Genomic DNA, 16,739 nt, shown 5'->3' with positions numbered 1-16,739 from the left:
CACACCCCTGGTGCAAAGCACGCGAGCGCAATCTTCGAAATGCGCGCGCAGTCAGCATCATTTATGTGTACATCACGGCCAGGGGTTAGTGGCCTACTGTTGAATTGTGATCAAGTTGTGACTGACTGATTAAAAAAAAAAATCAGGTTGTTACCAAATCATGTGAACTTCTGATTGCTTGAGCTTGAGCTGTGTGAACCACGCAGGATTGATAAATAAGAATTCAGCTGACATTGACAGAGTGGTCTAGCTTTTTTTGCTCTCATTTTTCTGTGAAAACCTCACAAAGAAAGGACACCAGATCAAAACTAAATTATCTTGATGTACAGAAGTAAAAGTGCTACAGTATCTCCAGAGAAAAAAAATGAAAACCCAAAGATGGAAGGAAAGGAAGGTATCACTTGTGCTAACTTCCGTTTTGTTCGCTTTCCATTACTGCTGAAAATGTAAGTTCTTCATTAATGTTCCTGTTTGTTTTTGATAGTGGATATATTGCCGGCGGCAATCCCTATCAACAGAGGGTGCTGTACTCTCTAAGATAGGGCTGAATTATAAGATATCTTAAATTACCACCAACGGTTGTGTAGCACCTGTGGCCTAGTGGATAAGCAACAGATCTCATGAGCGGGAAGATCCGGGCTCGATCCCCGCTGGCGAAATTTTTGAGGTTTTTTTTCCCCATCCCCCAAAAATAAGAATATTCTTCTTTTATTATTTTGACATATCTCAAACATTTTATTGCAGAGTATTACATATTTTTTTTTCAGATTGGTGGCTCTGGAGGATCTTTTTTTAAAGGGAAATAAAGTCCGAAATTGTAATATGGTCTAATTCCCATCTTGTGAATACGAAGTTACAACGATAATGTTGGCATGGAGCCAGACTAAAATTTGTCACCAGAAAATGTCCAAGTACAAAAAAACAGTAACTGCGCATGTTCAGTGCATATCCGGCAAGCTAACCTTTACTAAAGGTTTGCTGTCTCCGGCTAAATATCCACTACCTTTGTTTTTCTTGTTTTTTTTATAGGCACGATACCAAAGGGAGAGCTGGTGGAGTACTTGCAGGGCCCCCACTTGGAGATTGAGGTGCATGACCGAGATCGACGCCCAGAGGAGATCAAGCAGAAACCCACGCTGTTCGGAGAGGATATTGAAGATGACAAGATCAGCAATGTGGGCATGGTGACAGGTAAAGAGTCACTGTCTTTTCTTTTTTTTCTTTTTTCTTTGGCATTACTTTAAACCAGAGCCCAATTTCATGGCGCCTCTATTTATGGACCTTATTCACAAGAAAGCCATTTTGGTCTGATTCCCGGAATGCATTTAATACTTGTGAACCGCCCCCCTCAACTTTTTCCGCGATAGCCTTGAAATTTGAGCTGTTATGACTTTTTAGCCTCGAGCCTTGCGCATCTTTTGATACCAAAAACATAAAAATCAGACCATGGGTTGCCTCGCAGCGAAAAATTTTCCGGCGCCGTGAAAACTGAATTTTCGCATATACGTCGTGTACACAGAGCAGAATTACCATTCGTACCTATGCATAATTAATTAGCCATAATTCCAAAACCCTTTGACATATAGTCATAAAATTTCTTGGGTATGTTCATTAAGAGTTGCTCTATGCATGTACCGAGTTTAACAAATGTTCGTCACTCAGTGGCCGAGATCTTGGGGGGGGGGGGGGGTTTTAAGGTGTCAATGGGAAAATTTTAATGCGTTTGAGCGTGGTTAATGGTGCGCAAATGTTTCTCAGAAGCCATTAAGTTTCGCATTTCTTTTTTAACCACTTCAAGCAGAATTATGCATGAAGTCCAAATGTCGCTCTTGGCAACAGGAATACCAACACAAATTGTTTCTGTGATCAAAACAAACATCCTGTAACCATCCAATATAATCGACTTTTCTTCCACTGTGTCAGAAACTACAAGTAAATTTTGCCGAGATTTTGTTTCTCTCTAGCCAAGCGCACCCTGCACAACCCGTTTGTGACTCACATCAAGCCGTGGGACCCCTACGGCATGGCCAAGTTTGACCTGTCCGACCTCCTGCTTGGTGAGCGAGTATTGAACCTGACCTCCCCCATACACAGCTGTCCGATACCCGACGTGATTGGTCGTAACAGGACGGACACCAGACTGATTGGGTATTCAAACTCGGCTGACGGACCAAGTAAGTTAGGGAATTTGTTTTAAAAAATATATACAGGTTCAATACAGGGTGAGTAAAAAAAAAAAAAACCCAAATGTTGGGACCATTTTTTTTAGTGAAGTTCTGCATGTAGCACTTTCGAAATCTAGGATATAAAAGCCCAATTCATAAGCTTTCTTTTAGTACAAGAATCATTCAAAACACCTTTGTACTTTTCAAGTTATGGAATTTAATCTTTTATTCTCTGACGCCCATAGTTTTGTACCCTGAAACTTTCGCCAAGCGGATGTCAGGGTTATGTGACCATGAAATTTATTTTCAACAATATCTAAAAAATATTCACATGCACAACAGTATCGCTTTTTATTCTCTTAACTCTTTAATTAGTCTCTTTGTATTCTCTCAGCTTACATTTCTTTGATTGATTGATTGATATTTTTTTTCCTCAGAGGATGAGCCTTTAGCAATGGGCCATTACTTGGAGAGTCATAGCCAGCTTAAGATCCGTGTGGAGGTGGCATACCCACTGACGACCTCACAGGAGGTCAAACTCAAGGCAGAAGTTGAAACGCCTTCTGAGGTGAACATCTCACATCTCTTTTGTTACATGTTTCGTGAATTGTAAGCTTGCCTTTTTGATTGATAAGTGTGTCATGTTGAATGCATTTTGTGACATTCTGGAACTTTCTGTTAAATTTTAGATTTTGTTGATGTTGTTGTTGTTGTTGTTGTTTAAACAGTGTCCATTTGCAAGGATCGTGTACATCTTTGAGTACAAGAATACCGAGTTTCTGCACAGGCTGTTGAGACTGGTTACGGAGATCAACGCCACGGCCCTAAACCTGGACAAGATGCCACAGCATATCATTGAAGCAGCATTATCAACCTACAAACTCTCAGAGTATGCATCGTTGGCATCCATCACCAACTCTATATTTACCATGTTTTTGTTTTTTGTTTTCAAAAGTAGAGTTTTGTCTTGGCTGAAAATAGATTGCTCACTGCTCAGTGAGTCACGAGCAATTGACATCATATTACATTTGGTTGGTAAGGGAAGAATGCAAAATTAAACCAGCGGTAACTCAAGGTTGAACCTTGAGGTAACCCGTAAAATCCCATAAAACCTCATAAAACCCCATAGAACCTCATAAAACCCCATAAAATCCCATAAATCCCCATAAAACCCCATAAAACCTCATAAAATCCCTTAAACCTCGTAAAACCTCATTAACCCCATAAAACCTCATAAAACCTCATAAAATCCCATAAATCCCCACAAAACCCCATAAAACCTCATAAAATCCCTTAAACCTCACAAAACCTCATTAACCCCATAAAACCTCATAAAACCTTAAGGTAAACCTCGATTTACCGCTAGTTGAATCGTGCATTCTCCCCTAACCCATATTGGCTGAGTAAATATGATTTGGGCTTAACAAAATTCTGAACCTAGTAGCTCTATTGAATTGGTCCCAGTTGAGTTGCCTCAGTGTGTGCTTGCCGCAAACTTAACAAATTGTGTGACATTGGCATCTGATGGACACTATTTCTGTAATTTCTTCTATTTGTAGTCAATCAATTTGTCTACAAATGAGAAAATCTTTTTAAAGATCTAAATATGATCTGTTCAATCACTCTGTGCCCAATTTCATGGCTCTGTTTGCGATGAATTACTGTGCTTAAGATCACCATTTTGCACTTTTAATATGACACTTTTAGTACAGAAATTCTGAGGTAACCCCATAATCAAAGAGTCCTTAGTTACAGGTTGCGTGTATTTATACAAAATAAAAGTTTGTAACCCATAAAAATTATGCTTACCGTTAGTGCTGTCTTCTCTGCTGTAGGTAGGGGGGGGGGGGGTTTAAGCAGAGCCAGCAGGAGGTCGTGGGTTCGAGTCCCACACGAGTGAATTTTTCCAACTTTCACACTGGTAACACACTGAGTATACAGTGTTTAAACGTCGGTGAAGGGCAAAATCTAATTTGAAATATGTCCTTGTTCTCACATGCCACGTATTGTTTCTTCTTCATTTTCCAGAGCGCAGCAGGAGAGTCGAGTGTTGGACATCGTGACCGGCTTTCAGGTCATGGATGGAGAGAAGCATATCTTTGTCCTAGAAGGTCTGAGAGAGAAGGCCGTTCAACTCATTTGGGAGACCCTGCCAAGACCAAAGGCCAAAGGTACTTGAGCAGTATTTGTGATGCAATCAAGCTACGTGAGTCGTTAGTCGACCCTGGTCAAAACAAATTTTATTACAGATTTCAAAAGAGCACAATCTCAGCATTACTGCTGTGAAAACCGCATGCTGATACCATATTTAGTTCAAATATAATGGAAGTCGGAACACCAAGAGATGTGACGAAGTGATGTGATGAAGTGGCCCTATTTTGGCCTGTAACTCCACATAAAAATTCCCGACAAACAACTCATTTAGCTTGATCGCATCACATTTGTTGACACATTGGACCATATGGAAAGCATCCCATTCAGTGAAGTTTCACGGTTTCAAGAATGTCTGTGGTTTATTGATTTGGTGCGGAATTGTCGCTCCATCAGTGTCAACGTATCTGCATCCATGTATAAGATTGTTGTGTAAATGTCTGCATGTTTATTTCCCCCAACATCAGTCTGATATTCTTGAATCATGTCATAAATTAAATCACAGCATTCATTTGCATTTGAAGTGTTTATTTCCAAAAACCAATAGATCCATTTGAAAAAAGGGGGAAATTTGCACAGTTATGAAACTTTGAAGAATGAAAACGATATAAAAGCTGTTGCTAAACTTCATGTTTCACTTAATTGTATTCTCAAATTGTATTTAACTACAAAACAGCTGTCGAAACTGACTTTGGGCAGCCAGGGAACGTGGGATTCTAAAAGTTAACAAAACGGTTTATCATGTTTCAGAAATAAAATCTTAAAGCAAGAGTCCATCATTTGCAGCTATCAAAAAGTAACTGGCGCAATTATTAATGCAAAACATACTTGGTTGAAAGATAGTAAGGGGACTATAAACTCCCTGTGAAATTATTCCTTCTGGCAAGCTGCCATTTTGAAGAAATCAGCGAAAGAAGGCCTTTCCACCAGTGCGTATTAAGAAGCACCGTTTGAAATTTCCGTTAGTAGTTCGTTTTTTTATTCGGCAAAACGCGCACAAGCGTTGACACGACGAACACATGCACCGGTTGCTATAATTCGTCAGATCGGTGCGTGACATCTCGTAGCCGCAATCGGCTCAGTGAGAATGTGTCTCGGACGCTGAATTCAGGCCCAATTCAAAACATGATTCAGCAACTTTTGATTTGAAATCGAGATGCTAGAATGTTTTTTCCCTTGAAATATACAGCTAAAGCTGAGCTGAAACTTCATCAGGTTGGTTGTTCAGCACCCTTCTTTAGATTTTGAGCACTTTTGTTGCTTTAAACGAACAAAATGCACAAATTACAAATGATGGACTATACCTTTAATAAAAAAAGTGAAATTTTGTTCAGCTAGGAAACCTACCAAATCTGGTTTCTACTTGCAGAGAACGTGACCTTCCGGGTGCTGTACAATTCCAACATGATGTTCAGCGAGCGTCGCTACGGCAGCCTGGACGTGGATCTGTGCCGCATTCGCCTGCACGAGCCCCTCTCCTCCATAGTCCAGCAACCGCTGCTGTATGTCAGGGACATGGTGCCCAAGCTGTGCCTTGATGCTATCACCAAGCTAGACATGGTAAAGCACATAGGATTTAATAGTGGAGATGCAATATTCAGAGCAAAATGTGTGTTATTCATAAGATGGAATTTTTGCGTCGGGTTGATGTAAATTAGGTTTTGCCCTACACCGACGTATAAACACTGTGTACTCAGTGTGTTACCTCCCGAGTGAAAGTTGGAAAAAATCATTCGGGTGGGACTCGAACCCACGACCTCCTGCTTTCTACATGTTCTAGTGCAGATGTCTTACCACTCGACCACCGAGCTAATAACGGGATTGGTTGGCCGGTTGTCTCAGGGGGTCGTGGGTTCGAGTCCCACCCGAGTGATTTTTTCCAACTTTCACTCAGGAGGTAACACACTGAGTATACAGTGTTAATACGTCGGTGAAGGGCAAAAACCTAATTTGATTTACATCACCCCGACGCAAAAAATTCCATCTTATGAATAGTTAATCCGGTACCCGCTGCTATGTACATCAGATTCGAACCGGCCAACCGATCCCGTCAGCTCGGTGGTCGAGTGGTAAGACATCTGCACTAGAAAGCAGGAGGTTGTGGGTTCGAGCCCCACCCGAGTGATTTTTGCCAACTTTCACTTGGGAGGTAACACACTGAGTATACAGTGTTTATACGTCGGTGAAGGGAAAAAACCTAATTTGAAAATGTATATTACCATTTTAAAACCTGCAGGTCAGTTTCAGGTGAAGGGATACAAAGTATTAAAGTAACTGTGTCACACAGAGATCGAACCCCTGACCCTCTGATCATGAGCCACGAACCCTAACCACCAGGCCACACTCTCCCAGTTGAGGCAATATACTAGGTTTTAATCATTTTGCTTGCATATCAGTATCTCACATTAAATTCTTAAAGGGAATATACATCATTTGCTTTTGCTGTAATTTTCAGAAATGGATGGAGGGGTTGGAAATATAAAGCAAATATAGTTACACTGCTTTTTTTGAGGTTTTGGGTTCGAAAATGCTATAAAAACCAAGAAAAACAATCTTTTTCCTGTAGTCTGGTTCCCTGACTCCATATAAGAAGAAACAGAGCAGTTTACATACATTGGGGAATTGTAAGGTCAGGGACCCAGTCTAGCTGGCTTGTACCCGTTCATAGGTGTGTAATCGATTGCAAACAAGTGCGATGGTCAATTGGGGCCAGTATTTGAAAAAAAGACAGTTTTTTCCAACGCTGGTCGGCCGATCAGCGTTGGAAATTGATACAAAAATACCACTTTTCTTGAAATGACAGTATACCAGGTGCCATGATTTTACAGGATGCTTTACACTGTCATTCACCAACAGTCCAGCAAGGTATTTCAAAATGATTTGGTAGTTTTATTTTTTGATGTTTGCAAATGTTGTATTTTCCCTTTAACCATGACATTTACTACTGTATTTCTCATTTTTCTCTCATTTGTAGCTGGTCAGTCAGGACATCTTGAGAAACGCCACTCGTAACGATCTCTTCCCTTCAGCAGACATGATCGTCTCGCTCAGCAAGGAGTTTGGGGTGCCGCTGACTGCCGCTGATTTCGAAGGTAAATTTTATTGACTCATTCCAAAAAAACCCCCGCATGTTTAAACTGAATAGTGATTTTTCTAAGCACTATGCTTTCACCAAATGCGACATCACACCAAAAGTTGGACCGTTACAAGCTAACTTGGGGGCTGTGACATTAGGGAGACATGAAAATGTCTCCCTAACATGCCTAATGACCGATGTCTCCCATTGTGCGAAGAAATTACGATATTAACGTGCCTCCTTAATGGTTCCTTTCTTAATGGTACCTGGTGTAGAGTCATTTTCAAGAAAAGTGGTATTTTTGTAAAAATTTCCAACGATGGTCAGCCGACCACCGTTGGAAAAACCTAACTATTTTTCAACTACTGCTCCAAATTTACCAATTTTTTTTTAGTCCAAATTTTGTTTGCTATTGGTTACATGTTCATGAACGGGTGCAGGCCAGCTAGACTGGTTCCCTTTTACCTTACAATTTTCCGGCATCTATAAATTGATCCATTTTATGTTTAGTGGAGTCAGGGAACCAGACTACTTGAACATTTTTGTTTATCTTGGTTTTTCCAGCATTTTCGAGCACAAAACTTTAAACATGTCAGTGTAACAATATTTGATCTATTATACTAACCCCTCAAATAGTTCATTTCTGAAAATTACAGCAAAAGCCAATGATGTATATTCCCTTTATTAAACACAAAATAAAAACAATATTTGTTCAAGGCCAGATAGACTCCTTGCACACGTACCCCTCAACTGTGAGAAGGAAGAGTTGGGGGAGACCTCAGGGAGAGACATTCAAACACAGTTCCGACAACGCCAGCTGTTCACACAAAGACGCTAAAATTTGTGCACATTGAAAATATAATAAGTTGTACATACTGCGCATTTTACGGGCGGGAACTAGTATGCGCAGGTGGTGTGTCCTGCGCACTAAGCTCTCGGAAGTGGTAAAAAGCGCTCTCTCTTGTTTGCGCACAGAGCCCATGGAGTGCAAGGTGTACCGTAATTTTCGGAATATAAGCCGCGCGGCGTATAAGCCGCAGCACGCAAAAATCTGCAAATTAAGATTTGATTAGTCGGCATATAAGCCGCACCGGCGTATAAGCCGCACCGACCGCTGCGGTTTCAATTTTGTAAGGCCTCCAAATTCTAGTCAAAATGCTCTGAACCAGTTCCATTTACACTACAGAAGCTTTTAAAAGGGCCACAAAAGTTATATCAAATCATTTACAATCGATACTTTTACAAACAAATATGGGAATTGATGAGAAATAAACACCGGGAACTGCTGCCGGCTGCCCCGTCATAGCCCGGCAGCCTGCGCCATGCACGCCGGTGAATGACAACATTTTCCCACAGCACGTGAGCGAGTATGAAACCCACCGAGTGTTGTCTGACTGGAGCGCTACAAATCTTGCTTTGTGGCAACAGATGATGATTTGTTTTGTCCACAGAATAAACAGGTCCGTTTTTACCTCAAAACTTATCAAATTATTGCGAATTACTAACGAGTAGTTGCGATAAAAATTCAAGTTTCGATCGTAACTTTCGTCAAAAATAGTCAAAACGAAGCGGACATTTTAATAGACGATTCCATTAATTTTGTAAGGGGTGATTTAGTCCCTCTTTTGAGTTTTACATCGTTTCTTAAATACATTTCAAGAAAACAAAATATATTGTGACGTTAAACAACTGATTATGTAATAAAAAAAAATGTTTCGAACGCCATAAACATTTTAGTCGTCTTTTTTCTTTTTTTTTAAACAGCGGAAATATTGGTAATTATTGTTCCCAAGAAAGAACACCCCTTTATTACCACGAATAGTGTGGTCCGCCGGGGGAAAGCATGCTGCATATCGCTGCTGCACACTGCACTGTACAAGTATCACGTACGGCTGGTCGCAAGTGTCGAAGACAGCTTTCATCACCGTACTTTTTACCGCTCGGTACCTTTACGTGAGACGTGGTTTCGGTTTGTGAATGACTTTCTTAATTTATAATTCATTTCAGCAACACATCTCTTCTTGTACCAGTACATTAAATACACATGTGAATCTTATTTTTATTCTTCAAGGCTCGGCGTATAAGCCGCCCTGTGTATAAGCCGCAGTAAACATTTTCATGGGCAAATTCAACGTATAAGCCGCGGCTTATATTCCGAAAATTACGGTAGTTAAGTGGTTTGCTTTATTCAAAAACAGAATTGTGTTTTTATAATCCATCAGTCGGGGAAAGTCCATCACTGTAAATTTTTCAACAGAGCATTTTCAACAAACAAAACATTTTATCTATGATAAAGACAAACTTCGCAACTGTTCTCTGTCGCAGAATTGTCTGAATCTCGAGGGGAGCCACCCCTAGATCAGAACGGGAATGTGGACATATGGAGAGCCCAGACGGCCCCTGCCCAGCACAAGCACAGGGAGTGGACCCCCCTGGACCTGTACAATGACAGGTACCTGGACTTACTGGAGGAGAGAAGGCTGTACGCTGAGCAGAGTGACCATATCAAGAACAACATTGTAAGTATTAAAACATCATCATTGGAATCCCTCATTCTCCTGACGACGGGCAGAGCATACTGTTTGATATGTTGAGTCCCTCCGGTTCTTTTAAGAACCACACATACTCACAAAAGAGATTTATTCACATGGTGCTACCGCAAACTTATCTTGTGTTAGTATCTTTTCACCATGCAAACCTTCAAATCTCAAGTATTAAAAAAAGGTGAAATATCTAAAGTGTATTGTGAGGTGTTCTGGGAAAATGAGACAGAACTGGGCTCAGGCCGTAGTGGAGGAAAATGCAAAAAAAAAATGAATGGGGGTGATTTTTTTTCAGTTTCAGATTTATTGATTTTGTTATCTTTGACATGTCTACTACACATGTTTTAAAGAAATAGTATAAAAATTGTGGAATACAAGTGTTTTTAAGAAAAAATGATGGCATCTTTAACTTTCACGACTACAAAACTCAAAACTTTAAAGGCTTGGTTCTCGGCGTTGCCTTACCTTTTTTTGACATTTTGATAAATACAAACTTTAAACAGTCATAACGTGTCAACTGAATGTCCAATGGAAGTGCAACAAACAGTAAAAACAACACAAGGTCCGGCCCAAGACCTTGACAAAGTGCATCCTACTAATTCAGTAATGCACTTTTGCCATGTAACCTCAATCCTCCAAATTCCTCCACTTTGGCAAAGAGGATTTTGAAGGATTCAGGGCGGTTAGGGTTAATAATCCTCAGCAAAAGGGCTTCACATGGTGCTTTGTAGTCAAGACATTCTTGCAAAGCAATTGAATATCTTTCTATCTTTTTGCAATCTATTTGAAAGGATGCGGTCCATGAAGTCAGCAACAGAAACAAGAGCAAGAAAGTCAAGCCAGCAACAATCCGAGCTGAGCCAGTCAACGGCGTGGCTCATAATTACAGCACGCAGACGCTCAACTCCACCGAACAGGCTAAAGAACTACTACGCCGGGAACTAGCAAAGGTCAGACTATGAGTGCTTTGGCTCACGAAAGCGGCCCTTTTAGGGTTAAGAGTTGCTTTCGTGAGGCAACTTTTTCTGCGATAGCCTTGCAATTTGTTTTTCCGTGACCCGAGCTGTTATGACTATTTAGCCTCAAGCCTTGCGCATCTTTTGATACCAAAAACATTAAAAAAAATTCCACGCTACGCGCTGTGAAAACTGAATTTTCCCATATACGTCACGTACACAGAGCAGAATTACCATTCGTATATATATAATTAATTAGCCGTAATTCCAAAACCTTTGGACCAATAGTCATGAAATTTCTTGGGTGTGTTCATGAAGAGTTGCTCTATGCATGTACCGAGTTTCAAAATTTTGCGTCACTCGATGGCCGAGATCTTGGGGGGGGGGCAGAATCCCCCCCCTCCCCCGGCTGAGAGATGGTCAAAATAACCCGGCCCTTTTAGAGTTAAACCAAATAGTGACAAAAGAGGTTTATGTTCCAGACAGGCAATCCTTCCTGGCAATTTGCAAAACCGATTCTCCGATATCATTGACGCTCACAAAGCTTTTCCCTCTCCTCTGAAAATCTCAGATGTCAGAGTCCTAACATTTTTCCTCTACGCAAAATACATCCTGCACCCTGTGAAAATAATGATCGTGTGACTTTGAAAAATGCTGGTTTTATGACCCAAGTGACCTTAGAACAAAGTAATTGCTCAACAAGTGATAAAATTATCCAACGTTGAAAGTGTAATTCGCTTCCAGCAAAACTGTGCGGGAGACCAAAGGTTCACTGGCTGTATGAACAGAAAATTCTGTTTCTCTGTTGGGATTAAATATACAGGGTGAGTAAAAAAAAAAAGGAACCCAAATGTCTGGACTATTGTTTTATTAAAGTTCTGCATGTAGCACTTTCAAAATCTAGGGTATGAAAGCCCAATTCATAAGCTTTCTTTTAGTACAAGAATCATTCAAATCACTTATGTACTTTTCAAGTTACGGAATTTTAAACACAACCACCGTTTTAAGGTTCTGTCCACAGATCACAAAATTGTTCAGTGTTCTTTCAGCAAAACAAAAGAAATCACATAGAGATGTGTGTGAATTGTTTTGGTTTTGCTGAAAGAATGCACACCTTTTTTTGTGATCCGTGGACAGAACCTTAAAATGGTGGTTGTGTTTAAAATTCTGTAACTTGGAAAGTACATGAGTGATTTGAATGATTCTTGTACTAAAACAAAGCTTATGAATTGGGCTTTCATATCCTAGATTTTGAGAGTGCTACGTGCAGAACTTCACTAAAACAATAGTCCCGACATTTGGGTTTCGTTTTTTTTTTTTACTCACCCTATACAGCAAAACATCAAAAAGAACGTTCACATTGCTTTTAAGCAATTTTTTGGTTTGGCCTTACTTTCCATGCTAGTCTGAAACGGATGTTAAGCCATACCCTCTCAGATTCTTCCAAATCCAGCTGGAGGTTTACAAAGATTTTGCAGGATTGTAGAAGAAAATCCTGTCCACTATTACTTTTACACACATGGAATTTAGAATATTAGTACAATTACGTTCCTGTACTTCAGACATGTTAATCTAAAACCTATGTATGTTTTTGCATAGAATGACATTCAGACCAAGCATTAAACCTCGTCTTCTTTTCAGACCTTTTTTCTGAAATTGCCAATTTCATCCCTATCTTCTTTGCACCTGCAGGAGCCAGGCCGTCGTTTCACATACTGCCCGGAGTATAACTCGGCCACGGTGGTGCCAGTCAACGTGGACGCCGTCAGGAAACAGGAGCAGCAGGAGTCCGTGGACGCCTGGCAGACCCAGAACGGTTTCATCTATCCTGGGATGGAGACAGCCCTAGACGATAACACACATTCCCGACAGCCTGACGTGGCGAGGAGAGATGAACTCACACAGGTATTACTATGTTTGTAGCTGTAAACTTTCATTTTTTTATCCCATGGCTCCAGGGTCTTAAAATGGCTGACAACTCTCAGCAATGTGCAACGTGGAGACACTTGAATGGAGGGTTTTGACACAAAGATTGTAATACAATTAAAGAAACCTGTATTAAAAATTAGGATCCACATTTTTTCTTTCAATAAGGTAAGCTTAAGTTGGAATCTGAAGTAAAATGCGACCCAACTCAGCAAAATGGGTCACATGGAACCAGAGCTTTTTTTGAGTGATGGACCTTGTATAATGGATATCAAAAGGAAGAGTCAACATTTTTGCTGACATAATATCATCATATATTAAGAAGTCAAAAAAGAGTAATAAACGAAAAATGAACATCACAATATTCTCATTCTATTTGTACCAAAACTTAGAATGTCCTTAAGACTCATTTGGTGGGTTCTGGTCGCAACGGGAAAATGTAAAATGAAATTTTAAAAGAGATTTTTAATATTTTTTCCAATTAGCCTTGGAGGGAGAATACCCTTCATGCAAATGTCCTGAAGCCAACCCTTGAGGAGAGGGAAGGGTACAAATGGTCCGATCGCAACAAAGACATGGATGTTTGGAAGCGTCCTCCAAAAACCTTCCAGCCTGTTCCCCCAATCACTATCCACCTTGCCGGTGATACTCTCAACGGTGAGAGGCGGGCAGCGCAGGACGGGGAACTAGACGACTGGCGCTCCAAGATCGTCGTGGAGGACACGGCCATGAGGTTTCACCGTTGCGCGACGGACACGGAGCTGTACTACCGTGGACCCAGGGCCAGCAACCAGGTGGCAAGGCTCAAGGGTCTCCTGAAGGACCCACCTAAGAAACTGGCGCTCCGACAGGCGGGGATCAGTGAGATTCCCGCGCTGGCCGTCGTGAATGACCCCAGCGTAGACACAGCGGCTAGGGAGGCTGGCATCCCCGTTGTGCCGGCAGTTGAACCGCAGGAAGTAGAAAGGCATTGTGGGTTCATGCCGGGGCCACAGGACGAAAAGGGTTGGCAGATGGAGGGAAACAGGATTCCCATACGCGACATGGAGCATGCCAAATTTTCTGAACTGAAGAAATATGACTTCAAGTAAGTATTCATAACGAGCCTCTGTTTTTTTTCAACTGTGAGTGTGGACTGTAGCTCCTTGTTTATAAAATCTCCTTTCTTCTCTTTATTCTTTTACAACAGTCCATTGTATTTGGCTGTTCAGGTAAAATGGACTACAGGTTTGAAACGGCAAATTCCTTAAAAAATGTCAAATTCCTTTAATAACTTCATTTCCAGCACAGAAAAGCAATGAGCACATCCATGTTTGGTTTGGTCAAATATGGTAAAAAGTTGGAATGTTTGATACATCGTCGCGTCAGTGCAACAAGATCATAACTCCATTCTGCAACAAAAGTATCTTGCGCCAATACGCTCCGTGCAACAAGGTTGTATCTCGACGCCCAGTGACTTTGTGTGTACATCCAGGTTATTTTAAGTGAGATACGACCTTTTGACCTTCTGAAAGTCGCGTTTCACTCATGGCCCATTTTAGGAGATATGACCTTGTTGTGTTGACATGACGATATGCATTCTGCACTCCACTGGCTGTTACAACAAATGCATAAGTTACGTTAATGAATTGATTAAAGAAAAAGATTTCCATCAAACATCTTCTTTTGTCATTATTCTAGGTTATACCACAAAGATCGGGGAGCACTCCACAAACGCTTCATCCAACCCCTCACCAAGGAGGATAAGAACAGTCACCTGTTCCGCACCGTGGCAGCTGTGGACACCGCCGCAGAAGCCTCAGCTAGCTCCACCCAGAAGCTGCGTCCGGGCAACGAGTGCTTCCGACAGCCGTCACCGAGCGTCAAAGCCAAGCCGCTGCGGACGGAGTTCTACTACCCCAACAGGGAGCAGTTTTGGAGCACGCCCTGCCAGCGAGACGTCACCAATCGGAGGATGGTGATGCAGACCGATTTGGCATAATTCTTTGCTCATTTTGATTCAGTTGCTTTATATTTTATTGATGGAATTATAATAATATGCTGTGATGTTCAATCCAACGTAAAAGGGTTGTCGATAGGAGATTCAATGTTTAGCTTTATTTATTGGCTTGTTTTGTATTTTACCTCTCCATGGTGCAGCTAGTTGGGGAGTTGACTTGGGGAGCATGCTTCCGCCACCAAAATAGACCAATCTACCAGGCCCCGCCCACTGCCTACGTAGGCAATTAACACATACTCCTCTCCAAAGTCACTCTGCATTGGCGTCAATCGGGGAGGGGGAAATATCATATCTGTTAACCCCCCCCCCCCACACACTTTTTTCGTCCCCAAATTAAACTTGTAGCCAATATTTGATTTTATATTCTATAATAGCTCAGAATAGCTGATTCAGTGACTCCAAATTTGAAAACGATGTTTAAATGATGATCTTTCGCTCAAACAAATTGGTTCAAGTAGTCAGAAATTGCCTCAGATCGCACCGAACGCCACACCCCACGCCGAACCCCACGCCGTTAAGGCTTCGCGCTCGCATTAGTTCTGATCAAGGTATGTCCCTCTACTTTTGAGAAGCAATTGACGCCCTTGACTGCATGTTCCAGCCTTAAGAAGGTTGCCCCCTAAAAAATCTTGGCTAAGGTTCTGTCCTATTGCGTTCCCTTTCAGCTAATAAATTTATCTGGTTGGGAGTGGATCTGGAGGATGAGGGTTCACCATGGATCCAGAAAGAAACTTCGGGGGAAAACTGCAAATCATGAACAGACTATCAATTTTTTGCCTAAACATTTTATTTTTGCTTTTTTTTGTTGGGGGGGGGGGGGGTTTCACGAAGTTATTTTGGCACTGTGCACATTGCACAACCACATTTCCCCTTCATTTGAATATGACCCCATTTTAAATACCATAAGAAACATTCCGTTGCATTTTACCTCTTGTACTTTAAACTTTCAAGTACACATTTTTATTATATTTCCAAGTACGCATTTTTTACGGGAGGTTTGCTTATTGAAAATGGCATTTTGTGAATATTATACTTTGACCTGCATTATGTATTGTTGATGTACAGAATGATATTTATTTTGTAATGTTTTGAAATCATCATTTCAGTTTATTCCGTCCAATATATTTAGGCACAAAAATCTGTAATTCCATTTGAAAAAAAAAGAAGTTGTTAAAATTTTTGATAACTTTTTTGTACGTTATTGCCTAAATTTGACGTAAAATTTATTCATCCATAGTATTGTTTGTACATTTAGTGTATATTTTGTTTGAATTAATTTGTAAACGTGTGTATTTGTTAAATAGACAGGGTACATATGCCATCTAATGTAAATACAACAAGTGTGACCGATTTACTCTAAAAAACAAAAAAACAAAAAAACAGTTTGTATAAATTCTTCCTCTATAGCATTAATATGATACACATGAAGCAAACGAAAAAGCATTTCTCATCTAAAAAAGCTAGCATTATTAGTTCAGGCATTAATAGTGTGGGCTTATGTTATTATTATTTATGCATCTTAATTTTAGGGTAGGGAAATTGAGAACTGATGGAGTAATTTGGGGTTGCAAAAAGAAAAGTTCTTGTATGATTTTAAAGGACCTCAACTACAATACTGACTTGACTTACTGATATTTGTACCTCAATTAAAGTGCCTCAATAAAGTTATTGTTCATATTTGGATCAAGTTGACAAAAAAGATTTGATGTATGTCTCACTCTTCTTGTCCTAAAATCGACCCTGGTAGGTTTCATCGTTAATGGTTTTTCCAATTAGCTGTTATTTTATTACACATCTTTTATAGAGATGAAATCTCATAGCTTGATCGAAATGCCCAGTCTTCTGAGTACTCAGATTGGCAAGAATTTTGGCCTTGTAAGTGACATATGTTGGGAACAGGGAGACTTTTCTCTCTGGATGGGT

General features: G+C 40.6%; 1 protein-coding gene across 2 annotated transcripts in view; it reads left to right on the top strand.

The window, feature by feature from the left end:
- LOC119738839 overlaps positions 1-16,517 on the top strand; it is a 31,651-nt gene extending 15,134 nt beyond the window's left edge. For both annotated transcript variants that reach the window (XM_038213807.1, XM_038213808.1), the window contains exons 10-21: positions 1,030-1,191; positions 1,965-2,174; positions 2,603-2,733; positions 2,894-3,054; positions 4,194-4,336; positions 5,686-5,876; positions 7,291-7,408; positions 9,718-9,911; positions 10,727-10,885; positions 12,584-12,796; positions 13,303-13,904; positions 14,498-16,517. In XM_038213807.1, the coding sequence (XP_038069735.1) occupies positions 1,030-1,191; positions 1,965-2,174; positions 2,603-2,733; positions 2,894-3,054; positions 4,194-4,336; positions 5,686-5,876; positions 7,291-7,408; positions 9,718-9,911; positions 10,727-10,885; positions 12,584-12,796; positions 13,303-13,904; positions 14,498-14,798 (2,585 nt within the window). In that variant the 3' untranslated portion in view covers positions 14,799-16,517. The remainder of the gene's footprint in view (positions 1-1,029; positions 1,192-1,964; positions 2,175-2,602; positions 2,734-2,893; positions 3,055-4,193; positions 4,337-5,685; positions 5,877-7,290; positions 7,409-9,717; positions 9,912-10,726; positions 10,886-12,583; positions 12,797-13,302; positions 13,905-14,497) is intronic.
- The last annotated feature ends 222 nt before the right edge of the window (positions 16,518-16,739 follow it).

The sequence above is a fragment of the Patiria miniata genome, unplaced genomic scaffold (genome assembly GCF_015706575.1).
Source record: "Patiria miniata isolate m_02_andy unplaced genomic scaffold, ASM1570657v1 HiC_scaffold_3, whole genome shotgun sequence".
Classification (NCBI taxonomy): domain Eukaryota; kingdom Metazoa; phylum Echinodermata; class Asteroidea; order Valvatida; family Asterinidae; genus Patiria; species Patiria miniata.
Note: the sequence above shows the minus strand (reverse complement) of the source record. Positions and strands in the feature narration are given on the sequence as shown.